Below are 22,906 nucleotides of genomic sequence, written 5' to 3'. Positions count from 1 at the left end.
CTCATTATACACTCTCTCTTGCAGATCAGCTTCTCAGTAAGCTGTCTTCATTCCTTATACAGAAACACCTGGAAAGTCTGGCAGGATCTCCTAAGACAGTTAAGGGACTGCAATCAGGGGACCTGCTAGTGGAAACAATAAACCGCAGGCATTCCGAGAAACTGCTAAAAGTTACCAACTTTTCTGAAATTCCAGTAAAAGTTTCTCTCCATGCAACCCTACATACATCTAAGGGTGTTATATCCACCTGGGATCTATTGAATGTTACGGAGGAGGAGATAACTCAAGAGCTTCAAGATCAAAATGTCATTGCTGTGAAAAGAATTATGGTTAAAAGAGACAATACACTCGCACCTACAAGGAATATTATTCTAACCTTTAATACGCCAAATCTACCATCATCGATAAAAGCAGGCTATCTACTTTGCTGCATTAGACTTTACATTCCTAATCCATTGAAATGTTATAAGTGCCAAAAGTATGACAACTCTCAAACGGTGTGCAGAGAAAACAAAGTTTGTCCCTATTGCGGGTCCTCTGATCACACTCAAAGTAATTACTCAGAAAAAGAAATGATCTGCCCCAACTGTAAGGGCAACCATCCTGCTTATTCATGGGCATGTGACAGATGGAAAACTGAAAAGAATATTGTGAAATATAAGATTGAAAATAAAGTAAGTTTTCAAGAAGCAAGGAAATTTATTGCTCCCAGTATGACTAAATGTACATACGCCAGTATTGCGCAAAAATATCAATCAGTGGCTACCCAAACTGATATTACAGTTCGTTCAAACACTTCAATCTCTAACTGGGCTCGGACTGTTCTCTCCCAGCAATAGTCCAATATCCCTAACTAGTCTAACCAGGCAAGCAATACTGCACTTACAGTACCAGCTACACCTTCTCCTCCTCCAGTGATTGCTTCTACATCGAATAATCAAAGCTCAAATTTAAAAAAGAATATCCAAGAAAAATCTATGGATACATGTGACTTGTCCAAACAGGAAGAACCGATCTTAGAAATATATGTGAAAGAAGATATGGACACCAGTCAGCCATTCTTCTCAAAAAAATACAAACCGAAGCCTGAATGCCACATGCCAGTCACATTAAAAAAAACAGTCAGATACAACTTCTTCTACTGAACACCAGTAATGCCTTATATTTCACAATGGAATTGTAGAGAATTTTGTAGCAACCTTCATGATATTCAAGTCTTAATTAACCACTACTCTCCGGTTGGTTTCCGTCTACAGGAAACCAATCTAACTTCTCGAATTTCTACCAACATAAAGAAATATACCATCTATCAACAAGATTGTAATACTTCAAATTCCACCCGTGGAGGTGTGGCCATCTTGGTCAGCTTAAAGATCCCGACCAAGCAAATTGTTTTGCAAACTGAAATTGAAGTTATTGCCTTACATTTCATAACCCAGATTGCATTAACATTAGTATCAGTCTCAGTCTATCACCCCCCCTACCAATTCATATTTTGTCTTACCAAGATCTTGGCCTCGAGTGCCAAGCGTTTTTCTCTGTGCGATTTATAGAGTGCTCTCTGAAAACAATATAGTTTTTCTTTTCTCCTGTGATTTTCTCCTCTTTTGTTCACATCAAGTGGTTCTTTGCTTGCAAAGTCAAGTAAAAACCCAGAAAGGGAATTTACCTTTCTTTTCTTAGTCTTATCAAATACTAACTTCAGTATCCGCTTGGTCACTGGTGGCACAGCTCCTGCGTCCACGTGGTGGGGCCAGTAACCTGGGGTAAAATCCATCCCTCAGGGCTAAAAGGAGCAGAAATGGAAACTGATGTATTTCCACGGTTAGAGCCAAAGAGCTCTCAACATGACAATGACACCGACCATGACTTTTCTCTTTCAAAGAGACTTAAAAAGGACACAAGGAAGCAGGAATCTCCAGCTTTCCTCATAGTTCATTCTTTGTCATCCCAACCTGTGAGCAAGCTCTCCCCTTTTATCATCCAGAGATGCCTAGAAAATGCTGCAGGTTCACCAAAAATTGTCAAACGTCTCCAATCAGGAGATTTACTGATAGAGACATCTCATTCAAGACATTCTGAGTTACTTTTAGCATTAGCATTAGTAGAGACATTTGATGCAAGAAAACAAGCTTATGCAGTATCAGCCCAAAAAAAAAAAAATAAATAAATAAATAAAAAATAACCACTTCCACTTCACCCCTCTGTTCGTTCGAAATACCTGTCCAGCTGAGCCTTAAACTTATTTAGGCTAACTTCCACGACAAGGGATGGAAGTCTATTCCACCAACCAACCACCCGCTGGCTAAAGGTAACTTCTTTAAGTGGCATATCGATTCAGGTCACCCCACACAACACACTGAATTCTTCCAAGGGAGTGATCTCCGAATGGGATCTTTTAAACATTTCTGAGGAAGAAATAGTCCGTCCAGGAGCTAAAAGAACAAAATGTGTCTCATGCAAAACAAATCATGATCAGAAAAGATGGCAACTTAACTCCTACGCGAAACATAATCTTAACCTACAGTATTCCAAATCTACCAGGTTCTGTCAAAGCAGGTTACTTGAACTGCTGCGTTAGGTCATATATCCCAAATCCGCTTAGATGTTATAAATGTCAAAAGTTCGGCCATTCTCAGACAGCATGCCGTGGAGACGCTGTATGTCCAAACTGCAGCTGCAAAAATCACATGCAAGCTTCAACACCACAGTGTCCTAATTGTAGTGGCAAGCATCCAGCTTACTCCAAAGATTGTGAATTATGGAAGATAGGGAAAAAAAAATACAAAAATATAAAATTGAAAATAAAGTCTTTACCAAGAAGCAAAAAAACAGGTCAACTTGAGTATACCAAAATGCACTTATGCTTCTACCATTCACAGACACGAATCAGTAGTATGTCAGGCAGAAGTATCCATCTCTCCAAAAATATCAATGTCAGACTGAGCTCGATCAGTACTCTTGGAGCCCACCGGGCTAGCCGGGTGGGTAAAGTGCCTGCCTGGCAACCCAAAGGTCGCGGGTTCGATTCCCACCTCGGGCTTGGATCAAAGTACTGCAAAAACCTTGGGAGGTGCATTATGGCCACAGAAGCCTATGCGCCAACAACTACCAAAAAAAAAAAAGTACTCTCGGTCCAGCATCCATATAAATAAAATTCAGTAGACCAAAGCAACAATACGCCACTTATAACAATTCCATCCCAGAGACCTCCGCATTGTCAGGTAGCAGAAAATTTGCCAAGATCATATCCTGTTGAGGCGAAAGAATCAAGCCTAACAAGCATGGATACAGATGATACTATTGGCCAAGAAGAACTGCTTGAAATACATGCAGAAGATATGGACAATAGCGAATCAGGATGTCCCACTTTTCCCTGAAAAGAAAAATCAAAACCAGATCATCATAAACAATCAGCTTATAAAAAGCAGCCAGATACATCTTCCACAAACAAAACCAAATAATGGAACACACCATTCAATGGATTTGTAGAGGTTTTTGCAGCAATATCGATGATATCAATGAACTTATTCACTGCTTCCATCCTGTTGCCATGTGCCTACAGGAAACCAACTTGATGCCCCAAGTCTCCACTACAGTCAAAAATTATACTATCTTCAGACAAGATAGATCTGACACTAATTGTGCTCATGGAGGAGTAGCCATCCTGTTGGACTCAAGAGTTCCCTCCAGATGCATTCCATTGCAAACCTCCCTAGAAGCTGTTGCCGCACACATAGTAATTGGAATCGCCGTTACATTAGTTTCAATTTATCTTCCACCTAATCATCCATATTCTATTCAGGAAATTTAAGATCTTGTGTTGCAACTGCCACCTCCCTTCTGTATACTAGGTGACTTTAATGCTCACCACCCATTATGGGGTTCCCCTAGCTTAGACAGACGTAGTAAACGTATTGAAATGTTGATGGACAGACAGGATTTAACATTGTCTAATACTGGCTGTCCTACCTATGTTCATTTTCCTACAAGATCAACCTCCACAATACACCTTTCCATTTGTTCTCCAGTGCTTTATCCAAGTATCGATTGGGTAACTCTTAACGATCCTCACAACAGCGATCATTTCCCAATAATATGCAAAATTCAAACTTCCTGTTCATCACCAAGAGATAATCCAGTAAAATGGAAATTTCCAAAAGCTGACTGGATAAAATACAGCAGGCTTGTCTCGTTCAACAACCATATCATACAGTGCTCTTCAATCAACCATGTTATTGAGGTGCCTCTGTAGCCAGGTGGGCAGGAGCAGCAGTGCATAGCACACACTTCTTGATTAGACCAGGGTTCGAGCCCGTGCCCACCAAATATGGAGGATGCAGAAAGGTTAGGGAATGACTGCCGCATATCCCCGGAGCAATATGGCTTTAATTGCTAATGCTCTTAAAAACCAAACAACAACATCAACCATGTTACTGAACACATTACAAACCAAATTCTAACAGCTGCAACTGCTGCCATTCCACAATACCAAGTCAGAAAAAGGCGAAAATTAAATTATTGGTGGAACGAAGAGTGCAATAATGCAAAAAAAGAGAAAAACTATCTTCAGACAAGATAGATCTGACACTAATTGTGCTCATGGAGGAGTAGCCATCTTGTTGGACTCAAGAGTTCCCTCCAGATGCATTCCATTGCAAACCTCCCTAGAAGCTGCGGCAACAGCTTCTAGGGAGGTTTGTGGAATTCTGCTAGGGAATGTTTGTGGAATTGTGAATCAATTCCACAAACATCCAACCGCTTCCAATCGTATTAATTATAAGTGACTTAGAGAAAGAGCCCGTTATATCAGACGAAAGCAAAAAAAGAATCTTGGATTAAATTCACTTCCTCGGTCAATAAAAATACAGACATCAGATTGATTTCGAACAAGATAAAACTGTTGAATTGGAAATTTCCTCCATCTACTCCACTAATTAACTGAAATGGACAGGAACCTTCTACCCCTGCAGAAATCGCAAATGCACTAGGATCTGTATTTTCTCAGTTGTCCTCCTCAACTGCTTATGACCAATAATTTCAAAAATTTAAAGATGTAACTGAAAAATCCAAACTGAATTTCACTGACAAATGTGCATTAACGTATAATCAACCGTTCACAATGGTTGAACTGCAGCATGCTCTTACCAACACAAGGAAGAGTGCTGCTGGCCCTGATGGGATATTTTATGTTATGCTCAAAAATTTAGATCCAAAGTCACATTCATCACTGCTGATCTTCTTCAATCGAATCTTCACTGAACATACATTCCCAAGCTCCTGGCGTCATTCCTATGTTCTGGCTATCTCAAAACCTGGTAAAGACTATTCTGTTCCTCATAACTACAGACCAATTTCATTTACCAGCTGTCTGAGTAAAACCCTCGAAAAAATGATTCACCACCGTCTGACTTGGTATCTTGAGTCCCAAAATTTAATCAATAACAATCAATTTGGATACAGAAAAATCAATCATCATTGGGCCTTATGATTAAAGCCAAAGCAAACATCAGAAATGCATTCATCAAAAAGGAGCATCTCGTTATGGTCTGTCTGTCTGGATATTGTGAAAGCCTTTGACACCACATGGCATTTTGGCATTTTAAAGGATCTACATTCTCTTTGCCTGAGAGGAAGTTTGCCATATTTCATCCAAAGTTTCGTACAACAGAGATCCTTTCAAGTTCGTTATCGGGGGAATTCTCTCTCTGAAAACCTTGCCCAGGAAGAAGGAATCCCTCAAGGGTCTGTTCTCAGCACCACTCTATTCGCAATTAGAATTAATCACTTAACTGAACTCATTCTGAAAACAGTGGACTCGTATCTTTATGCTGATGATCTCACAATCTCCTGCCACTCTCAAAACATGAACTACATTGAGAGACAATTGCAGATATCAATAAATCAGATCCAGATTTGTATGACACAAATCGGTTATATCCAATTAGATAACCATCCTATTCCAATAGCAAATAGTATTCATCTGTTTGGCTTAATTTTTGACGGTAAGTTAAATTATCAAAAACACATTGAACATCTCCGGACAGCTTGCCAAAAAAAAAATTAGCATACTCAAAGTCTTATCAGCAACAACCTGGGGAGCAGATCGTTGCACCTTGCTTCACTTATGTAGATCCATTATTAGATCTCATCTGGATTATGGTGCGCCTGTTTTCGATTCCGCTAGGGAAAGTGCTTTATATCTCACCTCAATCCTATTCAACATTCAGCTCTAAGAATAGTTCTAGGTGCATTCAGAACATCTCCATTGCAAAGTCTCTACGTAGAAGCCTATGAAGCTCCTCTAAACATCAGAAGAAAGATGTTATTACTGAACTATGCAGCCAAGATCCAAAGCCAGTCGACCCATCCTAATTGGTCAATATTTAATGATCCGCAACCCACGACCTTTTATAGAAACAGACCACAAGCAATTGGGCCTGCAGGTATTAGGTTAATGGAACTAGCAGAAAACTGGAATATACAACTCAGTCCACCAAGAACCTATAGATCACGTTCCTCCATGGTCTGTCATCATGCCGTGTTGTGACAATTATTTCCACCAATGGGGGAAAACACTTTAACAGGTATTAACATCCAGCAGCTGCACATTGCACATTTACCATGTTATCCTGACTTCGCTAAAATATATACTGATGGATCGAAGTCCGAGAGTGGATCAGGTGCAGCAGTGGTATTCCATGACACTATCACTTCTGTATCACTTCCGACAGAATGTAGTAGTTACACCACTGAATTATATGCCATAAAGCTTGCTTTGGAAAACATTTTCCATCTTTCAATCGAAAAGAGCATAATCTACACAGACTCGCAAAGTGCCCTATTATCAATACAAAAGTTTTCCCCACCTACTCATCCATTACTACAGCTAATCAGATCAGAGTTTATTCTTTTCCGAGATTATTGACGAAAGGTTGGCTGGATCCCAGGCCATACTGAAATACCAGGAAACAAAATTGCAGATGATGCTGCCAAGCATCCATCCAGCACATCCCCAATGAATTTTTTGGTCCCATTCAGTGATTACAAAATGCATATACGAAATATATGTAAAGAACGATGGACACTACAGTGGCAAAAGCATATTCATAACAAACTCCTTGAAATTAAACCTGTACCACAATTATGGGCCTCCAATTTGCTCACAAACAGACAAGAAGAGGTAGTCCTGTCCAGAGCCTGAATAGGCTACACTCATTTGACCCATCTATTCCTGTTATCAGGTAATGACCCTCCACAATGTTCACATTGCCACAGGCCACTCACAATAAAACACATACTCCTGCAATGCACCTTGTATAACAATTCCTGTCTAATTTCATTCACTTCTCTCTCAAACTTATAGGAATTGTCACTTAGCCATATCATAGGCAAAAATTCAAACCTGACAGAATTTTTCTTCTTTCTGAAACGAATAGGTGTATATAACCATTTCTAACTGCTTCCTTAGAAGCCAATAAAACTAGTATTAAATACTATGATAGGTGCAATATGGCCTAGTAGCCTTCGCACCAGAAAAATCTAAACACAACAACAACTACTAAGATCTTGAAAACCTGCTAAAACCGTACCTTTCCCTGTCTGTCTCTTGGAGGATTTCAAAGGTGACTACCTCTTATGGAGATTGACTAAATTAGATAGACATTGCCAACTAATTGAAACCTTTCTGGATAAGCAAAAACCTTACTGTTCTTAATACTAGTGCACACACTTATATACAATTATTAACTGGACAAACGTTTGCAATCGATGTATTAATATGCTTCCAGATTTTGTTTCCAATCATAGAATGGTCTGTTATGCATGATCTCATGGGCAGTGACCACTTTCTGATTATTTCTTATCTGCTCCTTGCCCACCACCATTAGCCCAACCCTGCAGGAAATGGAACTTCTCTCCAGCCAACTGGGTCAAATTTCAGTCAGTTGTCACCCTGGATGAGCAATTTATGCGAACACAGTCAATAGATAAAGCCACAGACTATATCACTTCACACATACTATTTGCATCTAACTGTTTAATTCCATTGTCGAATCCCCAGTCCTGACGGCACCTTAACTATTGGTGGAATGAAGACTGCACAAAAGCAAAGAAGTTAAAAAATAAAGAATGGTATTTATTACATAGATCCCCAACCACAGCTAATCTTATCAACTATCAGAAGCTAAGGGCAAAAGCACATCTCATTCAAAGGCAAGCCAAGAAGAATTCTTGGATTCTGTTTGCATCTACCTTAAACAAAAACATTAACTCCAGGTTAATATGGAAGAAAATTAGGCAGTTTTCTGGCAAATTTCCAACGACCCCTTCACCAATTCTTTCATGGAATAGGCAAGATCTCTCTTCTCCTGAGGACATAGCAAATGCCTTGGGCAAAAGCTTTGCCACAGTTTCAGTGACATCAACTTATTCTCCAAATTTTCAGAAAATAAAGAACAAGACTGAAAAATGAGCCCTCAACTTTCAAACCTCAGTTTTCTTTACATATAACCTGCCTCTTCAATATTCTGGACTTCTACATGCCATTAAAACAATTCGCAACAGTGCCACTGGGCCAGATGGAATATCTTATATCATGTTACAAAACCTTTGTGACAAAAATTTACAAATACTGCTGGTGTACTATATCCAAATATTTCTGGAAAACATTTATCCCAGCCCTTGGCATCGTGCCACAGTTCTTGCCTTTTTGAAACCTGGAAAAGATCCTACCAGTCTGTACAGTTACTTTCCTCTCTAGTTGCCTTGGCAAATTACTTGAAAAAATGATCCATAACTACTTATTTGGATCATCAAAAGTTTACCTCCTTTGCTGCTTCCTTTAATATAAATGGATAGGTTCCATCCACAATTCCTCCTTAGATCTCACGATCAAAGCAGAGTTTGCAATTCGTAATGCCTTTGTAAAAAATGAACATCTTGTTATGATTTCCATAGACATAGAGAAGGCATTTGATACTACCTGGCATTGTGCCATTCTCAGGGATCTCCATGCTCTTGGTCTGCAAGGCAACCTTCCTATATTCATAAGGAACTTTCTCCAGAATCATTTGTTCCAAGTTCGATTCTGCAACTCACTTTCTACGACATTTTTAGAGGAAGAAGAAGCACCACAAGGGTCTGTACTGAGTCCAACCCTTTTTGTCCTTAGAATCGATTCCATCACAAAAGAACTTCCAAATACTGTTCAGACCTACCTTTATGCCGATGATCTCTCTGTTTCTTGCCATTCTCAGAACATGTGATCCATTAAATGTCAATTGCAGATATCCCTGAATAAAGTCCAAAGGTGGGCTGGGTTAAATAGCTATCATCTATCACAACAGAAAACTGTTGCAGTCCACTTTTGTAATCAACGGAAAATGCATACAGAACCTGAACTTCAGATGTCAAACTTTATCATTATAGTGACTAACAACATCAGGTTTTTGAGATTAATCCTTGAGAGGAAATTAAATTTCCTTGAGCACATTAAATTTGTGTGTTGACTTCCTGCCTCAAAAAGCTGAACATTCTAAGAGCTTCATCTGCCTTGTCTTGGGGAGCAGACCGTACATCTTTGCTGCTCTTATATAAAGCATTGATCAGATCTCATTTGGACTATGGCATGCCACTCTATGATTCTGCCCATAAGAATACACTACAATGGCTTGATCCTATACAACGTTGTGGATTGCACTTGGTGCTTTCAGGACATCTCTTACTGTTAGTTTATAGATTGAAGCTAATGAGCCCCCTCTTTACCTCTGCAGAAAAACTTCTTAAGTATGCAGCCCAAATACAAAGTTGCTGGCAGCATCCTATTGAGCCATACCTCTTTAAACCATCATTGCAAAATCTCTATAGAAACAAACCCACTAAAATAAGACCAACTGGCTTACGCCTTATTGAATTAATGCAGAGTTGGAATGTTCCTATTGTCAACAGGCAACAAGTAATGAATTACTCTCAGCCCGCCTCCCCCTCCTCAATTAACCTGTGATACTTATCACCTACCGATAATTAATGTGAAACAACTCCATGCAAGCCATATTCAGAAATATGCTGATTTTTTTTGCCAATATATACTGATGGCTTCAACTCACATTCAGCCGTTTGAGCAGCAGCAGTATTTCCTTCTACTATCAATTCGCCTCTCTTCCACCTGAGTATAGCAGCTTCACAGCAGAACTCCATGTAATAATTCCACCTGAGTATAGCAGCTTCTCAGCAGAACTCCATGTAATAATTCCACCTGAGTATAGCAGCTTCTCAGCAGAACTCCATGTAATAAAATTAGCTTTAGAAAACCTGAATCACTATACTTCTGTAAAATACATAATATACATGGACTCTCTCAGTTCAATTACAGCAATGCAATATTCCTCCTACAAGGTTCACCCTTGTAAGAGAAATTGAAGAACGTCATCAGTGACCTTTTGCTGGATCCCAGCACATTTGGGGAAAAAGGGGAATGAATTGACTGACAAAACTGCTAAAAATCCATCAAATTTTGATTTAACCACCGTCTGTGTTCCAGCCTCTGACTACAATCACATCATACAAACAGCATGCCTCGTGCAAGAGAAAGATCTAGAGCACACCCAAACAAAAAAAAATAAACACTACCAGTCGAAACAGGACTCAAAGCATTGGCACTCTAGCACCAAAACATGAATAGGATATACATATCTGACTCCCCTCCATCTACTCAAGGAGAGGATCCTCCTCAGTGTCCATACTGTTCAGCACATTTATCAGTGAAACATATCCTGATTGACTGCCCACAATCAAGTATCAAGAGAACTGAACATCGGTCCTGCTTCCCTGACAAATCTGCGACAACCGATAACATTTGACCGATAACCGTGTCAGTTTGGTATGACATAAGCACTCTGAAAGCAAAAATTAGAGTAGGAGTGTGTTATAGGCCTAATGACTCGAATGAGTACAATGAACAATTGTACAGAGAAATAGAGTGGGCTAGTAAATCGGAATGTCTTATAATGGGGGATTTTAACTTCCCAGATATTGACTGGAACTTGTGGGTTGGTCACTCACACACTAGTCAGACTTTTGTGGATTTATTGGATGATTGTTTTCTGCAGCAGCATGTTCGAGAGGCAACCAGAGAAAGTAATACTCTTGATCTCGTTATCAGCAGTGATCATTCATGTATTAGGAATTTGCAGATAAAAGAACCACTAGGTGGCAGTGATCACAGTGTACTGACGTGGGATTTACTTAAAGATTTAATTACCATCAGGGGTAAAGGAAAGGGTTTTTGCTTCCGTAAAGGCGAGTACAGTGGTCTCCGACAGTTTTTAAATTCTGTACAGTGGGATCAACTGACGATGTTACCAACAGTAAATTATAAGTGGGAAGCATTCAAGGAATTAATCGTGGAAGCTACTAAAAGGTTCATACCTATTAAGAAATATTGTTCAAGGTTTAGGCCTAAATGGTTGTCAAATGAACTAATGAGACTCGTAACAGAGAAGAAAAATGCATGGGATGCATATAAATTATCAAGCGACTCAGAAGCCTATGGCAGATATAGTTAATCTGTAATCAGGTCACAAAGGAGGTTCGGCAGGCGAAGGCAGATTACGAGAAATCCTTGGCAAAAGATGCTAAGAAAAACAGCAAGTATTTCTTTACTTATATAAACTCTAAAAGGAAGGGGATGAATCTGATTGGTCCACTTGACATTGATGGTTCGACTGTTGATGATCCTGCTCAGATAGCAAACAAACTGAATGAGTATTTTGCATCTACATTCACACGTGAGGAATTATTAAGGTTTGAAAATGACAGAAGGTTATCAAATTGTAGCAGGATACTTAATTATTTTGTAATAGCTGAAAGCAAAGTGGAGGAGAAATTGTTGAAGTTAAACATAAGAAAAGCACCTGGGGTGGATGGGATCTATCCAGTTATATTAAAGGAGGTGGCAAAGCAACTAAGCAAACCCTTAGCCATAATTATGAGAGCATCCTTGGACTCAGGGGAGGTTCCCACGGACTGGAGATGTGCAAATGTATCCCCAATTCACAAAGGGGGATCGAAGGGTGACACGAGTAATTACAGACCAGTTAGTTTAACTTCTGTTCCGGGTAAAATTATGGAGTCGCTGGTTAAAGATGCATTGCAGGATCATCTAGACAAGACTGCAGCAATAATTCAGACACAGCATGGGTTTGTTAAGGGAAAGTCTTGTCTGACAAATTTGATAGGATATTATGATGTGGTTACAAAGGAACTGGATGCAAAAAATAATTTTGATATCATATATTTGGATTTCAGGAAAGATTTTGACACTGTTGTGCATGGAAGACTATTGTACAAATTGGAGCAGAATGGTATTAAGGGTAAGTTGCTACAATGGATAAAAGGATGGTTAAGTGCGAGAAGACAGAGGGTGGTAATCAATGGATGCTGGTCTTCTTGGACTAATGTTATTAGTGGAGTCCCACAGGGTTCGGTGTTAGGTCCACTGTTGTTTTGTATATTTATCAATGATATTGATGAAGGTATATCAGGCTTAATGTCGAAGTTTGCAGATGATACAAAGGTTGGCAGGGTTGTTAATGACAGTAATGGCAGTGTGCTACTGCAACAGGATCTAGATAATTTGGGCAGATGGGCTAAGAAGTGGCAACTGAAGTTTAACCTTGACAAATGCAAAGTACTACATATGGGTAGAAGTAACCCCAGAGAAATGTACCAACTGTGTGGTACTACACTTAAGGTGGTAGAAAATGAAAAAGACCTGGGAGTAATTGTGCAGTCAGATATGAAGTTTTCTGAGCAATGCAGACAGGATGCCAGGGCAGGTCATGTTGTTTTGTCAATGATATATAGGAATTTTGCTAGCAGGGAAAAGGAGGTGATTGTCTCTCTGTATAAGGCAATGGTCAGGCCACTCCTTGAGTACTGCATACAGGTCTGGAGGCTTCATTTTAGGAAGGATGTAGATTTGCTTGAGCATGTACAGAGAAGGGCAACAAGATTAGCGAGGGGAATGAAGGGATCCTCTTATCAAGAGAGGCTTAAGTTCTGCAAATTGCAGTGGCTGGAGACTAGGCACCCGTGTGGTGATCTGATTGAGGTGTGTAAGGCCTTGAATGGGTTGAGCACGATGAATTCTGATGGAATCCTTCCACTTGTTCAGATTACGAACCTAAGGGGGCATACATTCAAATTTAGAAAGGACAGATGTAGAATAGATGTGCGGAAATTTTCCTTTACCCAGCGTGTGGTTAATTGCTGGAACAAACTTCCATCTGTCGTTGTGAAAGTTGATAGGTTGAATAAATTTAAGGAGGAACTGGACAGGCATTTGGAGGAAATGGTGTGATATTTTTTTTTTTTTTTTGGCTGATGCTGCATAAGCTCATACACTTGCTTTCTTGCATCACATGCCACTACTACTACTATGAATGCGGATAGGACATACATAACTGACTCACCTTCACCTACTTACAGGAGAGGATTCTCCTCAATGTCCACACTGTTCCTCACATTTAACAGTCAAACACATTCTCATTGACTGCCCTCACTACCATCAGGACAGAACATCCATCCTCCTTTCCCTAATGAATCTTTGAGAACCGAAGACATTAAAACATATATGACGATGCAAAAATCAATGAATTTTTCTCTTTTTTGGAAAAAATTGGAATCTATCATAAATTCTAAAAGATCTCTCTAATAAAAAAATGAAGTGATTATATCTGAAATTTGCTTTTTATCTTCCTATGAATAGGCACACTATAGCCCCAGCAGCTCATGTGCCATTAAATCCCCATAACATACACACACACAGGAAGAGAGGGTTTTTTTTTTTTTTTTCACCTCCTAAAAAAAGGTTTAATTCGTATTTTGTACCTTAAACCTTCTTCTGCAATAGCTCACAACATTTCATACACTTCTGCTTCGTCAAACTCAGCACTATTTCCATTACCAGTTAATTTCAAAAAAAAAAAAAAAAAAATTATTTGTACATTAATTTTTTTTATTTAATGCTGCAAAGCTTGCCTTGAAACTTTTAGTGAATGCAAATTCACATTTTAAATGTTTAAAGATTCTCTTGGCTTTCTCATAAATTATTGTTGTGCGTAATGGGATTTATTGTGTTTGGTCTTCAATCCAAATAATGTCGCAGGTTCGATTCCCGCCTCGGGCTTGGATCAAAGCACTGCAAAAACAAAAAAGGTGCATTATGGCCACAGAAGCCTATGTGCCAACAACTACCAAAAAAAAAAAAAAAATCCAAATAATTAATAAGTTCTCCATTTTATCTTTCTTCAAATTAGAAAAATGCTGCAGTTTTGTTGCTGATGTGGAATTATATCCAAATGTCTATTTTGTTTGTATGTTTCCTTATAGTACTCCCACTAGATTCAGCCATCCTCATTGAATTAGCAACGTATCACACAATCACCCTTTTCAAAGTGCAGTTGAGGATGATGGCCTTTTCAAACATATCATGAAAGAAAAATTCCTTTAAAATGAGAATCACAGATAATTTTAAAAAATTCAAAGAACAGAAATTGTAATAAGCAATTTTCACTGCATGACACACAAAAGGCTGATATGGAAGTAAAGTAAAGAAAGGCAACACACGGCTTTGACAGCTTTAAGTTTCCCTAGTTTTTCTATATTTTAATACATTCAACTGCTCTTAGTATGATAACTAACTCACACAAAAACAGAGTGCACCCGATGCTACCGATCCCACACAACAGAACACCATCATATATGGTCCATTACTCTTTTTTCCCACCATATGTATAGTCCATTACTCTTTCCCCCTTTCCACAGTATATATACCGTGACAGAGTACAATCTAGAACTTAATCTAAAGATCAACTAAGCTTCATTTAACTGTATTGGTGCAACTGTAGTCTTGAATGTAAACTGATCTTAAGGATAAAATTTAATAACTAAAACTTTGATCGAACATGGTGATGTGAAGAAATATCAACCCCAGGGGCTCACATCTGGTGAATATTGGCTTGGCACACCCAGGGTCCTGAGCTGGATATCATCATTCTTCTCTTTCTTGATGATTCCCTTCTACCTCTCTCTCTCAGGGTAACTCGGGAATTTTTTTTTTGGCTGGTGCAGCATAAGCCTCAGGTTTCCTTGCACCATATGGCTAATAATAATAATAATGGACCTGCATGAAACTTTGGGATTTTTTTAAAAAGTTACTTAGCAGAAATACTGTGCAAAGTTAAAATTACATCCATAGTAAACAAAAAAAACATTCCTCTGTCTGAAAACCATGCAAAATGAAAGCACATTAAATGATGGATACTTTTATAGAGAGAGACAGACTTGTATGGTCAGTGTCAGATTACTTTCTTTTGCAGAAAGAAAAGCTGAACAGGATGAAGCAGATGATGATGTTAATGAAGAGGAAGAGGAGCAGCAACAGCACCACCACCACTATGTTGAACGGGTTAAAAAGGTAGTCAGAACAGATTTTTTATTGATTTTTTGGAACAAAAGCTGTAATAATTCTGTCGTGTTTTTATCTTTTTCATAAGATTTATTTGTATTTGTAAAAGAATAAGAGAAGTTTACCTCAATACGATATGTAGAACACTTCTGTATGATACTCTCCAGAAATTAAAACGAAAACAATTAAAAAATCGAAAATCTTACATTACAGTAAAAAATAATTAAAAAACGATTAATTAAAAAATTTAATGCAATTAAAAATTAAGTAAAAAATTAATTAAAGAAATTTAATGAAAAAATTGCAAAATGATTTTCCTTCCTGAAGCTGACAACGCTTTTCGACCATATGTTGTGATCACAGGAATGAAAATTACTGAATTGGGGTGAGCATGAAACTTAAATAGGAATTATTTGTCTTCACGCATGCACATAAAAGACCACGAGTCGGAGATTAGATATGTCCAGCGAACATTAACAGAATTCTCATGTAATTTAATTTCGATGGTTTCTGCAATTAATAGTCTCATATAATTATGTTGAACACTAAGTATTTTGGCCTCGTTAAATAAAAAAAGTATGTTTATCATTAATGGCATGAAAGGCGAATTCTGATGCTGCTGAACAAGAAGCACGAACTGTGCACGCATTGATTAACACAAATTCAGAGGAAACTGCATAGCACCTTAATAAGACGAGTCACAATCACTGCAAGAAATGTATACCAGGTCATTTATTTGTGTTGAGAATGAGGAAAGGACTGAGCAATTGTTCAGTATAGTGTGTAATTTCCGAATTGGTCTGGCCACAATTTTAAATTCGGTATCTTTAAAGAATCTGTTAAGCTGTTTGTACCACTGTTCGACATATGGGACAGAAATAAAGTATTTTTTGATATTACTATTGTTGGTTGGTGTCGTTTTTTGTATCCTATTCTATCCTTAGCTTGTACCCTAATTCAATTTATTTATCAAGGGGATAACCAATATTTAAGAATCTGCTGGTTAATATTTGTATTTCTGAGCCCAAAGCAGATTCCGTTGTAGAATATTTATAGGCATTGAGAAATTGATTGAAGATAATAAATCTTTTGTAGGTGAATGGGTGATAGTTGTTATAATGCAGGAGCATACCGGTGTTTGTAAGTTTACAATAGTTGTTAAATTGGATTTTATTCGAGTCCTGAGTAAGCAAGAAATTTAGAAAATTTAATAATACTTAGTAACCGTATTCTTCCTTTCCAAAGTAAATTTGAGTCTAGAATGAATATTATTAAATGAATGTAAAATGTCTTGGATAGTGCTACTATCAGTAATAACTAGAACATCATCTAAATACCTCCCATAGTATGTGATATGGGGTAGAAAAGTTGTCAGATGTATATGCTCAATTGTTGAGAGATAGACCTCCAATATTAAGCCACTTAGACCCAATCTCATTGGCAAACCAAAAATTGGTTTGTATACTGTCTCGAAAGGTGATATAGTTGGCTTCAACTAAGAGTTTAATTAAGTGAAAAATTTCCTTAATAGGAAGCTTTGTATAATTAATCGGTATAGAGTTATTATTTAACATATCCCAAAGATTATCTAATGTGTATTCAACGTTTACATTCGTATATAACGAGATAACATCTAGTGAGAATAAATTATCATTATTGCCAAGTCTACAGTCCTTAAGGTTATTAAATAATGTATCATAGTTCATAATCCCAAATTGTATCGCCTGTCAAAAGGAGTTTATAATGCTATATACATGTGTTGTTGTTTGTTTGTTATTTGCTTTTTAGGAGCATTAGCAACTAAGGCCATATTGCTCCAAGGATATGTGGTGGTCATTCCCTGACCTTTCTGCATCCTCTGTATTTGGTGGTCATGGGCTCGAACCCCAGTCTAATCAAGAAGCATGTGCTACGCACTGCTGCTCCTGCCCACCTGGCTACGGAGGTGCCATATACATGTGTGGCCAAGGATGAAAATGCAGAGTTTCTGTAGGAAACAATAGACTGAATAGGAAATCCAGTCTTGTGTAATTTTACTTGACCGAAAAGTGCAGGAATATTGTATGTTCCTTCAATTCCTTTAACTGAACCATAATAATGTAGTCATTTTTTTTCAATATGTGGTTAATGTTTTATTGTATTGATAGATCAGTTTGGTAAATAGTGCCGGGTCTACGAAGTCCAAATTCAATATAAATTATGCACTGTTTTTTAGGTACTTTCGAAGGTGGTAAATTATAATTTAATTCTTTGGATAAAAGTGAAATCTGGCCCTGTGATAGTGTATACGAGGAAAGATTTGTAACCTGTTGATATGTCGGTTCTTTGAATGTTGGGTGGGGAGATGTTTGCAAACTTGCTGAAGTATTCTGCAGTAGCACATTGTATGTATGTGGGGGGGGGGGGTCACCAACCAACTCGTATGCACTTGGTTGCAAGTTCGTGACAATGTGTTTGAACTCATAGGAACGTGTCCTGATCCTCTCAATAATGTATTTAATTTGTTAACTTGTCTGTTTTTTATTTCTGAGGCCTGTGCTTCCTGTTGCAATCTATGGAGGTTTTCAATACAGAACAATCATTAAGATGTAGATAAATTTTTTAATTTATTGAATGAAATAGTCAAGAGTTTAAAAAATGAATTTGATAGTATGAACCAGAGCTGTAATACGCAATATGTTCTACATTGATATCAATATTTGTAAAAGAATAAAGAGAAGTTTACCTCAATATTATTATTATTAACTATATGGTGCAAAGAAGCCTGAGGCTTATGCTGCACCACCCAAAAAAAAAAAAAAAAAAAAAATGCTCAGGACCCTGGGTGTGCCAAGCCCATACTCACCAGATGTGAGCCACTGGGATATGATACATAGAACACTTCCGTATGATACTTTCGAGAAATTAAATTCTGGAGAGTATGTATAAATATAGTGCAAATGCATCAGGAATACATAGCTATATCTAAATAAATCAGATTATTAATAAAACGGCATCGTTTTAAGTTATATCTCATATTGTGAATACCTTCACAACGAGTTGCCATGATATTGCACTACTTCGAATAAGTAACGCTTCACCTAAGGAGAAGACTAATGTTACTTATTCTCAGATGGATACCACCACCCAGACGGCACCGTTTCAGGGCTATTTGGCCCTTCTTCGGTGGGTGGGTAGGTACCCGAGTGATGCAATGATGGCAAAACAGTTACGAAGTATAACTCCACAATATGAGAGATGCCTGATGGTGTACCATGTATTTAGACTCAAGCGTTTAGGGCATAAGCCTCAAGCTATGAAGGAGTCTAGACTATGTATAAATATAGTGCAAATGCATCAGGAATACATAGCTATATCTAAATAAATCAGATTATTAATAAAACGGCATCGTTTTAAGTTATATCTCATATTGTGAATACCTTCACAACGAGTTGCCATGATATTGCACTACTTCGAATAAGTAACGCTTCACCTAAGGAGAAGACTAATGTTACTTATTCTCAGATGGATACCACCACCCAGACGGCACCGTTTCAGGGCTATTTGGCCCTTCTTCGGTGGGTGGGTAGGTACCCGAGTGATGCAATGATGGCAAAACAGTTACGAAGTATAACTCCACAATATGAGAGATGCCTGATGGTGTACCATGTATTTAGACTCAAGCGTTTAGGGCATAAGCCTCAAGCTATGAAGGAGTCTAGACTATGTATAAATATAGTGCAAATGCATCAGGAATACATAGCTATATCTAAATAAATCAGATTATTAATAAAACGGCATCGTTTTAAGTTATATCTCATATTGTGAATACCTTCACAACGAGTTGCCATGATATTGCACTACTTCGAATAAGTAACGCTTCACCTAAGGAGAAGACTAATGTTACTTATTCTCAGATGGATACCACCACCCAGACGGCACCGTTTCAGGGCTATTTGGCCCTTCTTCGGTGGGTGGGTAGGTACCCGAGTGATGCAATGATGGCAAAACAGTTACGAAGTATAACTCCACAATATGAGAGATGCCTGATGGTGTACCATGTATTTAGACTCAAGCGTTTAGGGCATAAGCCTCAAGCTATGAAGGAGTCTAGACTATGTATAAATATAGTGCAAATGCATCAGGAATACATAGCTATATCTAAATAAATCAGATTATTAATAAAACGGCATCGTTTTAAGTTATATCTCATATTGTGAATACCTTCACAACGAGTTGCCATGATATTGCACTACTTCGAATAAGTAACGCTTCACCTAAGGAGAAGACTAATGTTACTTATTCTCAGATGGATACCACCACCCAGACGGCACCGTTTCAGGGCTATTTGGCCCTTCTTCGGTGGGTGGGTAGGTACCCGAGTGATGCAATATGAGAGTATCATACATATTCTGGAGAGTATCATACATATAATTAATATAATATAATAATTATATATATATATATATATATATATATATATATATATATATATACAGCAGGCCCCCGTTATAACGCAGTTCGCTTTACGCTGATTTGCTATAACACTGTCACTGATCACTATAACGCTCTTTTACAGATTGCATTTTTGGCATATTTAACGAAATCGTTTCGTTTGATGGAGTTGATAGCTTGAAAATGAATAGCAAAACAGCATTAAAACGTTTCCATGCTCAGTGAAATTTTCTCGCACGCTAATTTAATTGCAGTACAGTGACTTGTTAAGTAGTTCCGAGATCAACATTTTAAAAAATTATCAAGTATATTGCTTGTAATACTTGCGTTATATGCATTTATCCAAAGTCTAGTCATCACTCAGTACAGTATTAGACATTGTGCGTAATGGACAGTTTACTTGAACATTGTATCTTAATTAATGCAACCAACGCAGTTACATTTTAGAAGAGTTAATAATGGCCGATGAGAATGAAAAAGCAATGTCTGAGCGCAGTACAAAGACTATAAATGTAAGAAAACGACTGAATTTGAAAATTAAATTAGACTTTTTGAAGCGAATCGATTCCCGTCAACGATAAGCGGATGTGTGCCATAATTTAGGACTTGCAAGTTTAACTGTAAGAACAATTATAAAAAAATAAAGAATTCATTTTAGCAGCAGAAAAGATAGCTGTTCCACTGCAAGCAACTAGGGCTAGGCCGGCTATTAGGATTGAAATGGAAAAGATTTTAACTAATTTTATTGAAGATAATGTCCAATGCAGAATTCAGTTAAGTTAAATATTATAAAAAAAAATTTAAAAAGAGAGAGAGAGAGAGAGATTAACCAATATGATGATCTAAAGAAAACTCACCTAAAAAACAAAAAAAAAATGTGCAACCATTTAAAACTGGTAAGGGCTGGTTGAATAGATTTAAAATCCAGGGAGAAGCAGCAAGTGCAGATCAAGGAGCCAAAACTTTCAAAAAAGATCTTTTTAAAATTATTGAAGAGGAGTATTGTGTGTTATACTTCTCAACAAGTTTATAACATAGATGAAGCAGGACTTTTATGGAAACGAATGCCTAAAAGAAGTTTCATATTGAAAGTAGAAAAAAAAACATGCCAGGTTTCAAAGCGGCAAAGGATCGGGTGACTTTATTGTTGGGTGGTAATGCTGCGGGGGATTTAAAATTAAATTAATACCCCTTTTAGTTTATTTAGAAGAGGGCCAAAGTTCAACCCAAAATCGACACAATTTTCATGATTAAATTCATCAATTAAATTAAATCAATCAAAATCAATTTAGATCAATTAAATTCATGATTTTAATTGGAATTTTAAGTTTAATTTTGATACGTAAATAGTTACTACATAATTATATACGTATGTAATGCAGAATATTTTATATGTACAAATATTTGAATATTAAATATTTTGACCTACATTTGTGCATCTTTTCACTACCGTTTATTATTGATTAGGAAATATCCTATGGCACCAACCGCAACTTACAAATACACGTTACCTTATGGGAATGCGGAGCTCGCTTAGCACAGATTCTCACAGCGGATTAGTTATATTTATTTTCCAGTGTCACTATTCTTCTTGTTTTTCTTAAGTGATTCTTTACTTAAAAGCTTTGAAGTAGAATCCAGAAAGGAAATACACCTTTCTTTCCTTGTGTATATATATATAATCCGTACTAACCTAACTAAACCTCTAAACCGCTTGGTCACTGGTGGCACCGCTCCTGCCTCCACGTGGCGGGGCTGGAAACCTGGGAGAAGAAAAACACTCTCCCGGGGCAAAAAGGAGCAAAGATGGACATAAATAGACATGCCACTTATGGATCTCATGATCCAGATCTCTCAAACAGAGAAGACTTAAATGCAGGAAATGCAAAATGTTAGAAAAAAGAAGGAACAGAAACCCCCTGCTCCTCTTTTTTTGATACTGCATTCTTTGACTGACAATCCTTTGAGTAAGCTCTCCCCATTCTTAATACAGAAATGTCTTGAGAATGTGGCGGGCCCACCAAAAATGGTTAGAAGATTAAAATCCAGAGACCTTCTAGTGGAGATGAACGAGAATAAACACTCGGAAAAACTATTAAAAATATCGACTTTTGGTGGAATTCCCACAAAGGTTACCCCGCATGCCACCTTAAACTCCTCTAAAGGGGTAATAGCCGAGTGGGATCTCCTTAACGTATCTGAGGAGGAAATCGTTCAGGAATTAGGCGATCAAAATGTAATAAATGCCAAAAGGATAGTCATTAAGAAAGATGGGGTTCTTACTCCTACCCGAACGGTCATTCTTACATTTAAAACACCAATTTTACCAACAACCGTTAAAGCTGGATATTTAAGGTGCAAAATTCGACCTTATATTCCAAACCCAGTCCGGTGTTTTAAATGCCAAAAATTTGGACACTCACAAGCAGTCTGCAGGGGTGTAACACCTGTGCCTCCTGTGGTTCAAAAGAGCATGTTCACACAGACTGCCCCACTGAAATACAAAGCTGCCCAAACTGTAAGGGGAATCATTCAGCATTTTCAAAGGAGTGCATCTAGTGGCAGACTGAAAAGAATATACAAAAGTACAAAGTGGAACACAAGGTGCCATACCAAGAAGCAAAAAAACATTGTTTAATTTCAAATAAATTGCCATCTTATTCTTCAGTTGTAAAAAAGCAACGATCCCATAACAGTACAAACAGATTGTTCAGTTCCGCCAAGTATCTCAATTTCTGATTGGGCCAGGTCAGTCCTCTCTACACGAAAAGAACAGCCTACCCAACAGCAATCAACTCATTCGGTAAACACACCATTGACAATACCGCCAGATAAAAATTCTGTACAACAGCCAGTTAATCAAACAAGCTCTGAAAGAAATAATCAAAAAACCAGTACAGTAAACCCCCGCTATTCGCGGGGGTTACGTTCCTGAGAAATGTCGCGAATACCGAAAACGCGAATACTGAGTTATGGCTCCCATAGTAATAAAGGGGTTCCGTT

At 37.8% G+C, this 22,906-nt stretch overlaps 1 protein-coding gene across 1 annotated transcript in view; it reads left to right on the top strand.

Moving 5' to 3' along the window:
* LOC150077553 (osmotic avoidance abnormal protein 3-like) overlaps window positions 1-22,906 on the top strand; it is a 425,893-nt gene that overhangs the window by 115,353 nt on the left and 287,634 nt on the right. The window contains exon 7 of the mRNA XM_090385940.1: window positions 15,381-15,478. Coding sequence (XP_090242066.1) covers window positions 15,381-15,478 — 98 coding nt within the window. The remainder of the gene's footprint in view (window positions 1-15,380; window positions 15,479-22,906) is intronic.

The sequence above is a fragment of the Mastigoproctus giganteus genome, chromosome 12 (assembly GCF_048544385.1).
Source record: "Mastigoproctus giganteus isolate SK-2022 chromosome 12, ASM4854438v1, whole genome shotgun sequence".
Classification (NCBI taxonomy): domain Eukaryota; kingdom Metazoa; phylum Arthropoda; class Arachnida; order Uropygi; family Thelyphonidae; genus Mastigoproctus; species Mastigoproctus giganteus.
The sequence above is the reverse complement of the archived record's forward strand: the minus strand, read 5'-3'. Positions and strand labels throughout refer to the sequence as shown.